This window comes from Lonchura striata, chromosome 10, assembly GCF_050655825.1.
Source record: "Lonchura striata isolate lonStrDom1 chromosome 10, ASM5065582v1, whole genome shotgun sequence".
NCBI classification, from domain to species: Eukaryota; Metazoa; Chordata; class Aves; order Passeriformes; family Estrildidae; genus Lonchura; species Lonchura striata.
In genome coordinates, this window is record NC_140712.1 from 8,516,484 (window position 1) to 8,532,369 (window position 15,886).

At 42.9% G+C, this 15,886-nt stretch overlaps 2 protein-coding genes across 2 annotated transcripts in view; one reads left to right on the forward strand and one right to left on the reverse strand.

Annotated features, from left to right (window-relative positions):
- Positions 1–4: 4 nt before the first annotated feature.
- Positions 5–15,886, reverse strand: part of LOC110483955 (uncharacterized) — a 30,785-nt gene continuing 14,903 nt past the window's right edge. The window contains exons 3-4 of the mRNA XM_085588211.1: positions 14,378–14,477; positions 5–9,393 (exon numbers count right to left, since the gene is read on the reverse strand). The gene's annotated coding sequence lies outside the window, so the exon portion shown is untranslated. The remainder of the gene's footprint in view (positions 9,394–14,377; positions 14,478–15,886) is intronic.
- Positions 2,085–3,847, forward strand: LOC110483942 (C2 calcium-dependent domain-containing protein 4C). The gene is made up of 2 exons (XM_077785806.2): positions 2,085–2,161; positions 2,431–3,847. The coding sequence occupies exon 2, from the start codon at positions 2,486–2,488 to the stop codon at positions 3,776–3,778; it is 1,293 nt and encodes a 430-aa protein (XP_077641932.1). The 5' UTR covers positions 2,085–2,161; positions 2,431–2,485; the 3' UTR covers positions 3,779–3,847.

Sequence of the window (15,886 nt, forward strand, 5' to 3'; positions counted from 1 at the left end):
TAACAACAAGAAGTCTTGTTGGTAGCATATTTTAATTATGCTCTGAAGCTAATCAAGGAAAGAATCTGTTCTGAACACAGGAAGCTATATATACACATTTGAGAGCCTGTTTCCACGGGGCAGGTACAAGTGCTTGAGTGTTGCTGAACTCCCAGCATATGAGCAATCTGTTAAATGTCTATAAAAGTGCAGGCTTTCATAGAAAGGGGAGGATCCACCAACACGTGAAAGGCACCTGCTTCCTCTTTACAGTCACTGGAGGGAGACAGGCAACTGTGATCATGAGACTCTGACCACATCTGGAGAAGCCCTAACTCTTTTCCCTGACGGGAAAGAGACTCGGGAGAAATCACGTACCTATAACAGGGTAGCTATTTTATTTCATCACTGCCTGATGCCAGCTGTGAACTTAGTACACCTGAGGCTGGTTGCCATGACTGCTGTATATGAACAACTTCTATAATCTGTTATTGAAGGCAATAAGGTTTCCACTAAAAAGTGCCATTTCTTTAATTTTTCTCCATGTTTAGAGGTATTTTTTTCTTTGCTATTAAAGGCAGAGGTGCATAGCACAGAACAAGCTCACTTACTCTTTAGAAACTACATGTAATGCATGATACATGGTACAGTGTTGCCTGGTCTGAATGGATAACAGCTATAAGGTGCACATGCTGCTTCCTAAAAGAAAGCATCCCAACATCTCCAGGAACTCCTCTTACTATTCTGCTGTGAACTCTCATTGGCTGGAGAAAGCACTAACCCTCTCCAGAAGCCTCTAAATTAGATTGGAGATTATTTGAAGCACACCCACATCAAGTAAATTCATCTAACTAAACTACAGGAGCTCCTACATCAGAAATGTCACTGGGATATTTGGGGTGTCCTGAACCTTTTTACAAAGCACGACAAAAAGAATTTTCTCAGATTTTAATCACCAGGAGATTGTTACGCTAATGAAGCCTAACTGGTATAAAACAAACAGGAGTGAGGCAGGGCTTACACCCAGAACACGTGTGTACCCAGCTAAGTCTTTCAGCAGGTTCAAAATGTTCCCTGCCCCTGTTGCCCACGGGATTTGTTTTCTCTGAGCACATCTCATCTATTTCAAGCACTCAGTAAATATGCAGTTTAGCTCTTCATCGGAAGTGGGAAGAATATTATTTGTCTACTATCCCTGTGCTATAGGCTTCAGATGAGTATTTAGGCAACCGGTTTTGCAGGCCTTCCTGGCTTTGCATTAAAGATTCCTACTTGCAGCTTGCAGAATAATTAGAGTTTGCAGAGGTCCGTTCGGCCTCTGCGGCGTTGGTGAGGAAGTTCATGGATCCCACCTGGCTTTGAGCAGGGTCTGTTAAGCGTCAGGCGGGCCTCGGTTTTTGAAATGCTCTTTTTCAAGGTGACTTGCCAAAGCATTTCGTGCCTTGTCTTTCTCCTCAATGCACCTGCATTCCCGTTTCTGTTTCTGCTCAGTGTCACTGATAAGAACGCTGTGTCAGCGTTCCGTAGTCTCTGTGAGTAACGAGGGGGTGGACACATTCAGATGTAGAAGGGCAGCAAAGTTCTTTACAAATGAGCTTGAAAACCGCAATCCCCACTTCCTACTGCTCTAACACTGGAAAGCTGCCAGGATCTCCAGAAGAAATGAATCGCCAAGACAATGTCGCTTTTGTCCTGGGTTTGTTAGTTATCTCGAAATACCTCGGGACGCCTCTGTAAGTAGATATTAATCAAAAAGAAACTGGACGCAGGGGAAGGGCAAGGGGCTGGGGCAGGGCGCGGGCAGCCCCGTCCCCCCGCGCTCGCAGGCGAGTGCCAAGCGCCGGGAACATCCGCTGCTCTGCGGGGGCGAAAAGGAGACGGTCAAAAAGCGCTTTCCCGTGAGAGGCCCCTTTTGCAAGTCCCTCCCCGTTGCCCCAGGCACGGCCCCGGTGCCCAGCAGAGCGCCCTGCAGGGCAGATTTCCTCCTCTGCCCTCCGCGGGGGAGCAGGAGCTGCGGTGCCGGCCCCGCCCCTTCCCCCGGCCGGAGCCGCGGCGGGGCGGCGCCCGGCACCGCTACAAAAGGCTCGGGGCGGGCTGCGTGGTCCGATCGGAGCTGCTGGGAACGAGCCCGGGTAGTGGCGAGCCGGGGCGGCTGGAAAGAACGAGGCTTGCACTTGTCAAGGTACGTCTTCTGCTGGGGGAAAAACACGGTAGGGATTATGCAAGAGGGACATTTCCCTTTACTAGTGACTCGATGCTGTTTTCTGTCTTTAGTGGTTTAGTTCTATTCTTGCACCTATTGACTTCGCTAAAGGTAGTGTGCTGGGCAGGGGCTGTTTTGAACATGGGCTTGTGCTAGTCCTGCCTTGAGTGGCACCCTTTGTGCTTTGCTTGGCTGTAGTGTGTCCAAAAAGGATGTTCATGTGCCTTTTCCTCTCTGTGTGTCTGCAGGTGGAGTTCTCTTTGAAACTCTTCCCCTTTGAAGACTTCCTGCCCAGCTGCAGTGATGTGGTTGTTGGAAAAGATCAGAGCATCACATGAAAATGGAAACCTCCCCAGCTCCTCCTTCCTGGGACTACCACAAGGCCAAAATCTGCCAGAAAAAGCTCAACTGAGGGCTGCTGCTTTTCCAAATGTGATTACTCCTGACAGAATCCCTGAATTTTGCATTCCCCCGAGGCTGACCAGCTCTGCCTCCATTAAGGGCAGTGGCTTCCACCAGGATCACAGTTCAGTGGATGCAGCTCTTGCTGCTGATTATAGCCCCAGCTCTTGCCCACATCTCATTCAGGTGGAAAGTGTTGAAGAGGAGATCTCTGCCCTGGAGGAAGAAAGCACCAATGCAGACCCACAGTCCCAAGCAGCACTCTCCCTGCCCCACTTTCCCAGAGCCCCCACTTCCTATGGTTTCTGCACTTTGCTGGAGAGTCCCCACACCAGGAGGAAGGAGTCCATCTTCCATGGTGATCCACGTGGTGCTCTGCCCAGCTTGAAGCTGTCTCGATCCAGAGCTAACACCTTCAGTGGCAAAGGGAGTATATCTAATCCCATTGCTATCAGCTTTGCTTCTGTGAGACTGCCGCCCAAGCATCTCTCTCTGCACAGGCAAGGTGCCTGTGACAGTGACACTGCCTCTTCCAGTGATTCCTCTCCGTTCAGTTCTCCACTTCTCAGCAGGTCACCTCCCAGACCCTGCTCCCTGATCAAGGCACAAAGTCAGGAGGGATTGCTCTGCAGGGCACTGAAGGACAAGAGCAAATACATTATGCCCAGGAACAATTCTCTCTCTACAGAGGAGAGCAGCTCCACTGATAACAGCCCCAGTGCCATCAGGAGAGCCTCTGAGGGGCTGCTTGGCATACAGAGCACTTCCTGTTCTCCCATGTTTCCAGTGGACCTGACCTGCAGTCGGGAGAGACTGGTGGGAGAGAATACTGTGGTAATGGACAAGGGAGGCGTGTTGAGGCTGTCAGCTGAATACTGCTCAGAGAACGAAAGGCTGCGGATCCGCCTGATCAGTGCAGAGGGGTTATATGATGATTCTGTAGAGCCCAAAACCATAAACTGCTGTATCTCCTTCTCCCTGGTGCCAGGGAAAACACAGAAGCAGAAAAGCACAGTTATAAAGAGAAGCAGAAATCCCATCTTCAATGAGGACTTCTTTTTTGATGGCATTGCGGAAGAAGATCTGTACAGCCTCTCTGTCAGGATGAAAGCAACAAATAAAGGGTGCAGTATGAAACGAGATTATACTTTAGGAGAACGGGAATTGTCTTTAATGAGTATGTTGTCAGTGTAGTGCTTCAAATAGTCAAACAAATTGTCTTCTGAAAGTTTTATACTAAATAAAGTTTTAGGTTGACTTTTACGTTGTTGTTTTTTTTTTTTTAAGAATACTTAAAAGCACTGCCTTGCTTGGTGTTACTGTCATACTCTTGTGCCTTGTTTTGCTGTTTAACACTTCAAATCTGAGATACTGACATGAGTGGGAAGAAGGGCTAGTTTGCCTTTAGGATAAAGGATTAGGCTGTTACCAAATCAAGGCTGTTCTTCTATATGGCTTTCAGGCTATGAACTTCAGGTAGAAGTGTTTTTCACTCTACCTGGTCCCTAAGTGGGTAACAGTCTGTGCACACAGTATACCCTGAACTCTATCGCAGCTCCTTGGTACAAGATCAGTTCAATGGACCATTTTGACAGCACTCATATTTGCACAAATGAATGTTTTAATGACCCCTGTGTTCAGAGGGAGAATGAGGTCTTTTACGACAGGTGCATTTGGATTCCCAAAGCCGGTATAAGTTTGTATTGAGGAAAACAAGATCAGCTGCTGAGCAGCAGCTAAAAGCCACTGGAGGCAGGGCTCTCTTTACACAGACCTACAGTATCAACACTTGAACAGCCTGGGTGAGGTTGCAGCAGGGTCAGCATCTTCTTTTACCTTCCCTTTCCATGGTCGGTTTCACAGCCCACAGAATCAAGTTGCCAGGTAATTGTGTTTTGATCAGGAATGTTCCTCAGAGCTACAGCCCTCAGCAATTCAGCCATTGAATCCTTTCTGAAGCTGAAGCAGATAAGGTATCAGTGCAGCAAGGGCAAAGGACAGTTTGGGATCTCGGCATTGAATTCCTACTTCAGCTAATGACTTGCTCAAGTCATTGTCATACAATTAGTGTAATCAATCTGTCCTGTCACCAAGCTATGAGTGGCTGAAGCACTTGCTTCAGTGCCAGGGGAAATAGGAAACACAAAGGTGCAGAACTCCTGCATGCTTGAGACCATCTCCCCTTCTTTTTTTCTTTTTCTTTTCTTTTTTTTTTTTTTTTAATAAGGTTTACTTGGGGCTGGGTAAAATGGATAAATTAGTGGGAGTAGGCAAAAGTGTCTTGAAAGTCCAGGCCTGTTGCTGCTTCCCTTGGTTAAGCTGCAGGCTTCATTATGTGAAAGGAGATAAGCCTTAATGGAGGATCAATCCATGCAGGCAAGGGGCAGAGAAAACAAAGGTTTACTTTTGTGTTGCCTTTGAGGCTGTAGAAATAAGGCCTTACTAGTGCCCAAATACACATCTTAAATGCTATTTCACAAAGATTTTAGCAGGATCTCCCTTTGGCCTAATCTGGCAAGAGTCTAGTTGTCTGGAAATCATGGGACTACTCACAGGGGACTGTGGTATTCCTTGGCCAATGAATAATTTGATTCTGTTTCAGACAGAAATAGTCCAGGAAGGATAGAAGAAAATTCCTTCTGATAGCAGAAAAAACCCAAAGGATGTTAACTGTGACCACAAGTCCTCAGAAATGCTTACTGCTAATCCTTGATCCAACTCACGTGAGATGCTTCTAAAACCAGAATCCTTGTACAAAGGACAATTCACACAGGTGAATGGCTGGGTGTATTCCCAGAAGCCAACTGAAATAAAATGGAATAATAATCCCTTTGTGCTAAGGGAAGAAATTAAATGTACTGATACACTGCTCAGACGGAGGTGATACACGGTCATTTTTATCCTTGAATCTGGGCAAATTGACCATAAGGGAAAACTTAAAGGAAGTGGGGAGAAGTGAAACTAAAAATGTGACCTCAAGGAAGAATCAATAATGTAAAAAAAAAAAAAAAAAAAAAAAAAAAAGAGAAAAAAAAAAGCGCCAATTTAGTTATTGCATGGAGTCTCCTGAAGGAGGGCAGAGGCTCCATCTCAGGCTTGTCACTCATCCACCATCACATTTTTAGTTCTTGGGGTTTAGAGTCTCTTCACAGGTGTATTCACATGGAGAGATTTTCTGAGATAATACAGAAGTTACAGGCCTCAGAGGATCACGTAGAGTCACACTGTGCTGGGTATCTATCTGCCCTGTGACCTGTGCCATGCCAGTGCTGACTGCAGGGACACAGAATGATGGGAAGGTTTGAGGTGGGGAAGGGGCCTTTGGGGATTCCTGCTGGAAGTACAGTCAGCACCAGCAGGTTGCCCAGGACCATGTCCTATATTGGGCTTAAAGTGTCTCCAAGAATGGAGACTCCAAAATCTGTTTGGGAAACATACTCCAATGTTTTACCACCTTACCAGCAGAAAAGGGTTTTTTTTTTTTCTGCGTAAGTGAAATTTCCTGTATTTTAATTTGTCCTCATGGCCTCTTGTCCTGTCACTGGATACTGCTGAGTAAAGTCTGGCTGCATCCTCTCCACTCCCTCCCAGCAGATACTCATACATATCAATGGGATCTTCCCTGAGCCTTTTCTTCTGCAGCCCAGTGAGCACAGTGCAGTTACTGCCACAAAAGAAATATGCTTCTGAAGTCTTATCTTTTATCAGGTGGAGAATGAGTTAAATTCTTAAAAAAGTTCTCCCTTCCTGTCACAGGAAGATAGGTTTCCAGCTAGGCTCATCTGTTCAAGTATTTAAACAGGTAAAGGCCACCTCTTTGGTTGGTTAAAAGGAAACTCAGCTGTTTTTTAAGACTCTTTAAAAAATGATATATTTCTGAGAAACCCTTCTCATGGAAGTTTGATGATAGGCCTACAAGTTAGAGGGGTACAAAACAAAGCAGTAGAAGACTTGCAGACCGAATTCAAAGGCAGATTTTAAGCCTGGGAAGGATATAGGGACTTTGCCTACATTTCTCCAGTAAATAATTTAGATTCAGGTTTTTCTTGATAATTTTCTTCTTTAATATAAGAACTTTGAATTAAATACCTATTCATATACATTAGACTAGACTAGATATGACTGTAACACTAGATGAGAAGCAGTTTTGGTGGGATCCTCCCCCCATTTTATTGTGGTGTCTCTTTATATTTTAGAGCATTTGAATAATTTTGAATTTTGGGGTGTTGCTTATCAGGTGTTATTAACAATGCAAGGCCATAATATAATTTTAACACTTCAATTAACCTGACTAGAAAACACAGGGCTTGTTTTCCTACACTCTCAGAGGCCAGTTAAGCTGTAAGTGGTGAACACCTACAACACTGCCTATGCTGCAGCTGCTTTCCGTAAGCGTCAGCCTTATTGGGGCAATTACGTAAAACACCTGCATAAGCAAACAAAAAGGCAACTGGATACTTCAGCCTGGAAAAACTCATGATGCCTCAATGCTTGTGTTAGAGTCAGCAGCAAGAAGAAAATCAACCTCCTGGCATTAGCAAACAGCTACTCAGAGTTAAGAAATATTATCTTCAGGAGTTTTTGGAACTTCTAGAACACCATGAAAATATGGGAGCATAAATGACTCTTTCAAGCACAACTCTTGTTTTGGATATAGTCTGATCAGCTGTGTTCAGTGGTAGTCACTGGTTGGAAGATCACATCTCAAATCTGAAAAAACCTCAGACAATTGAGGAAAAGAAGGTCATTATGCCAAGATCCTGGACTCATGTTCTACTAAGCAAATATTATTTGTTTCACCTGTACTGGAAGTAATACTTTTGCTGGCCTTATCAAATGCAGTTATTTTGAGAATGCTTCTTCAGTTCTGGAGAAATGTTACTCTTGCTAAGCAAGGTTTATGTTTTTCTTTCCAGAAATCCACTCAGGTTATCTCATATACAATTTGAGTTGAAATATACTGAGGCATGGTATGGTAAAATGCAATGCCTGTAACTGAGCTCCTTTTCAGGTAAAATTCAGAAATAACACCAAAGGAAGCAAATACATGTGACCTAAAAAGCCTAGCAGGACAGATCTGTAGGCCGGGGATTAGGCAACATAGTGTTTGCAGTATCAAATTCTGCTTATTGCATCACTTTTTCTAAGCTGCTCCCATTTCTCGGACTGCCTTTGGAGAGGCACTGCTGAACACAGCACCTATTCTGCTTCTAAGTGCTTCATCTTCTGCTCCTGGGGCTTGGCTTTTCAGTTAGCCATAGTGACTGTGGTGAAAGACTGAGCATATAATGGGGCCTAAAGGGCAAAAATTCTTCTATTTTTTTAGTCTAGGTAGTAATTGCTGTGGGTAAACTCTTAGTTTCCTTAGAGAACTGATGAAAGAACAGTTAGATAAATTAATAAATCTGTAAAAAGCCTGTCTGTGGGCTGCCAAGCTGGGGAAGTTTTCCTGGAGAAATCTGTGCAAATGGGATTGCTCAGTGTGAGGACCACTAGAGAGGTCATGCCACAAGCTGTGTGCACAGGGCCATCCTATGCTCACCACGCCTTTCCCAGCTGTTGGCTGCTGGGTAGCTGTCCTGCATCTACTTTGGAGCTTCAGCTTACATGGGTGCCTGAACTGTGGGCCATGATATTTGGACAGGGTAGGAAAAGGAACAAGTCATATCTATTGATAGCTTTTTGCAGCAGGATTAAAACAAACAGCCTTACACTCACAGAATGAATAGTATAGTTAGAGACTACTTGTTTTTGAGTTCTGTGTGCCCTGAACAAAAAATGTGTGTAAGATTTATCTGCATATTTAAATGAATGGCTTTTCAGCACAGACTTAATGCTAGTGACGGTCACTGAGATGTACTCTAATATTATTAATAGCGGCTTAGAAGCAAAGGCTGATGCTGAATAATCTGTCCTTGTAGCAGAGGTAAAATTAAGTTTAACATTGTGGAGGGTCTGTGAACTAACCTACCCTGCATTGAGGTGATTGATGTAAAACATAGGAGTGATGCCCCAAAGCCCATCTCAGCATAGTGCTGCCTGCAGACTGGGGAAAGGCTCTACATTCTTTCACTATTTTGTGTCTCCATTAGGATTGACAAGCAAGTAATGTTTTGTGTTGCTGCATGTTTGCATTTAGGATATCCTTTTGAGAGGAAAAGAGCTTCCAGTAGTTCTTTGTTCCTGTCAGAACAGAAATAGCTATAGCCCAGGTTCCTGTTAATAGGTGGCAATTGAGGAGAGCTGCTGGGAACGGAGCACAGTCAATTAGATGAGAGGAAGGGTCCAACAAACAGAAGTGAATATAATTCATAGCCCTTTTTGCTTAGATAACCACCATAGGTGGCCAGACATGTCTGGTCTTCTGGTTTTGTTATTCCTACTCCAGCTACTTTTCTCTTTCTGGCTTTAAATATTCTAATGCTGCAAAATTAGCTATCCTGTGTGGCACAGTAAGAACCTGACCTTGTCAAGCATTGCATGTTCTGGACAGGAAAGAACTGAATGAGATTTAACACTTTGCCTCTGTTCTGTTAAATCTAAATTATTTTTCTACTTACTGTTCTCAGCCTCTTCAGTGCAGTCGAGAAACATCTGAAGGAGCACAAGGTGAAAGAAAGTAATCCAATGAAGAAGCACTTACAGGGAAGCAAGTCACAGCCTGTCTGTTTAAACTGTTGCTGTGAATTAGAGGAGGTCACACAAGTTGTTTCCTGATGCTTGCATCCCTGTGTGCTGTGGATTTCATATGTCTGTGTCACCATGTTCCTCAGCTGCCTGTAAGGAAGAGCTCTTCTCTCTCTTAAGAGCTGTGAAAGACATTGAGAAATGTTACTCGGGTAAGAGGCTTATACTAGAGGTGCTCATTTGCTCATGCACAGAGGTGAAGGATGAGATGAAGTAGCTTAGAATGGCATTGTATGAATATTCAGGATCATTTCTATAAGCTCCTTATGAATGTGGACAGTTCTAGAAGGTGAAACCCTTTAACTCAAATATTTGTTCTGGTTTTGGTGGGGTGGGCAAATCTTCCTATGTTAACCATTGGCTGTTTCCCATGAGCAATAAACCTGAATTTATCATACCAGTAAATATAAAAGCAGGAACAGATATTGTCTTGAAATCCCAGAGTCAACTTCAGCTTGCCTCTGAGGTTTCTGTGATTTCACTAGATGATTTTATTTATGTAATTTTGATTCTAGAACATACCCTATTTGTAAGCATGTGTTGCTTGATCTTTTCTGACAGCCCAGTGCCCACAGCAGAGAATTGCTTTCTGTTGAAATCCCCAGCTTACATTTTGCAGAAGGCATTGGGCACAGCTGGCTTTTGCGGTGCTGCATGCCAGAACCTCAGCTGAGCTGGGGGCCCCAGCACTGCTCCTGCATACACTTGAACAGCATGACAAAGCTGTGGTGTTAGACAGGCTCAGCGTGACCTGCTGCCCAGCCTGCAGGGACTGCTGTGCTGAAGCTGACAATAAAGGTGGAGTTGAAGTGCAGGAGAAGAAGGATCACCCAGTAGAGCTTGTTAAAGGCAAACAGCTCATGCTGAGTGTTGGCAAAAGCAATGTCACAAATGGTGAAAAAGTGACTGTAGTGGTAAATGCTGACTTTCACACCCCTAATTAGTGGCTGTCAAAGCTGATTCAAGACAGTAATTCAGCTGTGCAGTGTTGAATTGGCTGGTCTGTGGGGGAAGGAGAGTCAAACCTCCACAGATGATTTCTAATGGATAAGACAATTTATGTAGAGCCCTAAGTGTTGTTTGTCTGCCACATGTACTCCACCAGTGATGGAGGATGGTTGGGTTGGGAGCAAAGGCATTGTCAAGTGGGATTCTGTAAAGGTAAATACCCACCCTTCTCAGATGGGTGATAAACCCTGTGCCCTGACAGAGGTTGCAGTGCATCAGAGAAATATTTTTGCATTTTTAAGGTAAAACTTCTGATTTATAGAAAGTTTGGAAAAGTTACAAAACCTATCACACAGCTTTGTTGCTTATTAACCCAGCTGGCTTTTTTAGCAGAATATTTTGCTGGGCTATTTCCTCTGGTATAATCCAGAGGAATTTGAAACAAGACCATTAGTATGAAAACACTGGTGAAGCTGAGAACTATTCTTAACCCACTGGGAACACTGAACATTTTCCAAGTCTGCATAAATCCTAAGCACAAATCTAATTCAATGGTGTGTTTCCTAAGACTTGTTTTAACTAGATCTATTGGAAAGGAACAGACACATCTAGTAAATGTAGACAAAATGCTATGTGAACCAGCTGGAATATTTCTGTATTGTTTTAAAAAAGCATGTGACTTTTTTTCACCATTTGTTATGAGGATATCTTGATAAGAATGAATGAGTTAAGGTTGCTTCAGGAATGGGACTGGGTGGAAGTTATGGGACAACAGACATGTCCAGCTGACAACCCTTGGAAGTTACTACATGGGCACAGGAGATGAACAGAGCACTTGAGAATTGCACAGATATGAACAAAAACAAAGGGAGATTTAATCCGTGGGACTTTTTAAAAGGTCAAAATGCAGCATGATCTCAGGGAAGTTAATGGAGAAAAAACTGATAAAGTCAAAGCCAAAATACAGGGCAGGTCTGCCAGTATGGAGCTAATCTGCTCCATTTATTTGTATTTCCACTCAGGGCTTGTGCTGTAAAGAAATACTATTTGAGGACTGAGTACCACTCACATTTCCCTTTTGCTTGATAAGAACTTTTTTCCCTAAAGAAAAATAGTCCTTGTTATGGCTTTGGCCCATGACTTTTTGTCAGCTTCAGAATCCTGGCATAGTGGATGCTGGCAGGGAGCCAGAGATCCCTGAGACCAGCCCCCTGCTGACAGCAAGATCAGCTAGTGCAGTCTGCCCAGGACTATGTTCAGTTGGATTTTGAGTATCTTCAAAGGATGGAGATATCCTACATCCTCTCTGGACAACTTGTCCTAGTGCTTCCCCACCCCCAGAGTAAAAAAGTGGCATTTATCTCCTCTTCCTTCTCCTATGTCATCTTTTGTGTGAATGGAATTTCCCATATTTCATCTGCACCCGTTTCCTTTTGTTCATTCTGGTTGCACTGAGAAGAATTTGGCTCCATCTTTGCTTCCTCAAATCACACCACCATTGTTCCTTTTACTCAGTTTCACCTTCCAAACACGGGAGATGACTTTTCTGTCCATTGCTTGTATGTTTTGCTAATACCAGAAATGTAATAATATGTCTCACCTATCTTGGCTTTTTTACCAAAAGTATTACAAATATCTGTGGTCTGACCCTGCTTACATTACATGCAAAGGGAATCTCAGAATGTCATAAGTGCCAAGTTAAAAACTTTTAATACCTATGTGAGATGCCCTGTCATCAGTATAAAATGCAAGTGTTACAAAACTAAGCAAGACTCAAAACCTGAAATATATTGACAAAAATAATTTGGCAAGGCTGAAGTCTTGCTTCTTCAATAGATTACTAGAGCAGAACACTGGGATTCAGTGATGATCCATTTCTCTGCTCATTGCACCTAAATTAACAAGATTTTTGAATGCATAGGCTGCAAGACCAAAGTGTGTCAAGTGAAAGGGTGAAAAGATTTGCAGTATGTAATTCCAAATGCATCAACCAGACTGACAACAGTTTAAAAGTGAAGACAGGAGTTGTTCAATGTTTTTCTGACGAGTGACCCTGAACCCTCATTGCAAAATAATATGCTAGATAAACATGTATCTCATACATGAGATACAGCAATATCTGAAGAGAAGCTTTTGCCCAGAATACATCAGAAGAGCAAATTCTTTTTACCATGGTCTTGAATATACCAGGCCTGTAGCTACCGCCTATGCAATATCAAATAAAAGAAGGCAGGACTGAGTCAGTGGTAGGAGCTGTGGTAGTAAGAACTGTATTTCTGTGTATGATGGGAGGGGAACTTTACCCCTTTCTGCTTTCCATTGGTCCCTCTGATACTGTGCAGCCTTCTCCATCTGCCTCACTGTGCCCTCCTGTTTATCCTTATTTTGTTGTGTGACAATTATCTGAGTGTGTGGACACCTCAGATGTATCTATCTGGAGAAAACCAGAGTAGTCTCAAACTGACTTCTGTGCATCTAGACTTTGGAGGATAAATCCAGCTAAGTAACCTGAAAATTATGCTATTGTCACCTGTTATGTTGTACAGATTATGAGGAATAAGAAAAAATGAAAGTAGCACTTATGTGCCATAGATACCCCTAAAAAAATGTAGGTATAATAACAGCAACAACAGAAATGTGGGTGTATGGAAGGGAGGCCTGAACCCTGAAACAAAACATGAAATATTCCCATGTAAAACACTACTGACAATTTTATAAATCAGCTAATCAGAAAAACATAATTTTCTAGTGGATACATCATAAGAAAAGCTGGGGATCACTGCCACTTTAATTCATATTTAATGACATGAACACTCTGGGTTCTGCAAAGCTACTGAATTGTCACCTGCCTGTCTCACACAGCCCTGGAGACTGATTTTGAAATTGTGGGTAACAGTTCTCTGATTTGGAAAGAACTGGCAGCACAGCCCAGCTTGGCTTGCTTGTGATGCTCTTACACATTGAGTAGTGGTAGGTGAGAGGAGACCTGTTAGCCATACATGCGTGGTTAAACTAACACAGGCTGTGCTGCCAGATTTTCTGGAAACTACAAACGAAGACATAATCAGATGTAAGGGGAAAGGAGCAATCCAGTACAGCACACAGAAGTCTAGTTCTACAGGTTTCTTCTACACCATGTCCACTTAAATGTCACTGAAATATAAACATTAACAAAATCCTTTGACAGAGCAGGATATTAAAGTACATCATAATACACAATTATTAACCTCCTAATTTAATGAAGCATTGCACCTCATTGTAACAAGCAATTTGTGCAGTAGAATAATTTAGGAAATAAGAGACCTATTTATAGCTCCTAGTAATTTAAAATTATCCTAGAGGTGAAAACAAAACAAAAAAACAAGTCCAAGGTGATGTCAAGGAAAGATTTTGGACTTGCTAATTCATGATGTTCCTTGACCATACAGGGTTTTTCCTCCCTCCTATTTCCCTACCCCTTCCAGTTTCTGCGTTTCTATATACAGGCACCCATAAGTGTGTCAATAATGTAACAGGATTCTACTCTGTACACATGAGAGGGAAGGACACAGCCAGGCTCTATGTTCCTGCTCAGTCTGTATGAAAGCAGATTCATAATTTATGATTCTGCTGAATAAGTCCAGGTACCAGTGCATTGCAATGATTAATTTAACAAAGCTTACTTAGAACTGACACCACAAGTAATAGCTAATGGCAGCTTGTTTCACTCCTGTAAGTGCACATTAGCTGTTACTTTTAAGAAAGAACAAAGGGCTGAAAATCTGCTCTTCCTAGTCAGTCTGACAGTTAAACTGGGAGGTTGCATATTTCTGATTGCTCAGGTGATGTCACATAATTGCTCAGGTTTTTCAGCTGCTTGAAGGGTAAGTTTCCCTCCATGCATGATCAGGGCTCAGTATAATGTATAATCAAGGTGAATGCTTATGCCTTTCATGAGCCCATGGTGGCTACAGATAGCACTCAGCCAGTCTGCCAGTGCCACGAGGCTTACTTGGCTTGTTTTGGACTTAACAGTTGCTCCACGCCTGGGACACTGTACTCAGCCTTCAAGTGCACCTGGACAAATGTTTTGAGGAACACTTTGCAACTGTAACTATGTGCCTGTCAGCCACTTAGTGCCATGAGCTGCTGATGTTTCTTGGTGCAACTTTGACTTACCAAACAGGTTTGTGAGACAAGGCTGGCCAAACAGTTTGGTTCATCAGCTCAGCAGTGAACATACCTTCCAGACTGCCTCAAAACAGTCAGATCACTGGACCTGCCATGAAAACAAATTAACTTAATATAAAAATACTTTTAACCTGTAATTGAATGTTTTTGTTAGGGAAATTGCCAAATCCCCATTTCACGTGAACAGATATGTGAGTCATTACAGCTGAACATGTTTATTGTACATGGCAGTTCTTTTCAAAACACACGTTTAAACAGATGGCTTATGTTGACTATTAATGCAGTTCCTGCAATTAAGTTCAATCTGAACAAAGTCGACACAGACTGACATTCTATTGACATCAAAGCTGCTGTATTGCATCTTCTCCCTACGGATGTTCAAATTTGGATCTGCTACTACAGCCTCACTGAAATGTCAACTGTGATAAGTCATGATGCAACTGAAGAGGAGCGATAAGGTACCTGGAGTCTTCCTAAATTACTTTTTGACAGGGATTTATTATTTACATATTCATGCTGTTACATTTCAATGGTGAAAGTCCACGTTTGAGCAAATTGCTAAAAATAAACAGCAGTAGGAAGCAACTTTCTCTCTCTACAGATGCGGTGAGCTCAAACCACAGGCAAGTGAACTCCCCATACAAGGAGCTCAAGTCCATGGTGGTGCCGTCCTGTACTGCCCACAAATGCTGCAGTCAGGTTTATGGTCCTGCAGGCAAATGACAGAAAATACAAAAGGCCACATACGTGGTGAAACCCAGAGCTCTTGAAGTGCAGTGTTGTGTTGAGGCAGGATATTGCAATAGTGACTGGCAGACGAGTGTGTCAGCAGCTCTGGTGACACAGCCCAGACTACAAAGCTGAGGCTGCTTTGCGGCTTTCTGATACACAGTCCATTTTGATGTGTTTAAAAATGCCAGACAGATTTCTCCTCTAAGAATTTTTTGCAGAGTCTTTGGAATTTATGTAAACATTAATTCCTGCAGCAAAATGCTTCATACTTTAGCTGTGCACTATGTGAAAAAATGTCTTCCCTTCTTTTCAGTTAGCTATTATTTTCATTTGAAAATCTGCAGATCTTTCATTGGAAGAAACACTGAACAATTGTTCCCTACTCACTGTCTTTTGTCACCAATAATTTGACAAGTCTATTTTATCATCTGGTGTGTTTTGCAGCCTGAGGGATTCTATGCTATTTTTATCACTTTTTCCTCTATTAACGCATCAGTAATTTACTTACCTATCTCAGTAATTTCCAAACACCTGTCTGCAGCATGTAATGTGTTGGCCCTGAAGCTGGGTTTGTATGGCTGCAACTCAGCAAAGAGGGCATCCAGCCCCTAGTGATCCATTTAGGAGCTGTTTACTGTGACTTCTAAAGCGACACAAAAGAATGGGTGTACCTAGGTTAAGTGAATTAGAGTAACAGGAATAGTTTAACAAGCATATCATGTCTATTAGATACTGCTTGCCTTTCTCTCCTTCCTTGGTACTGTC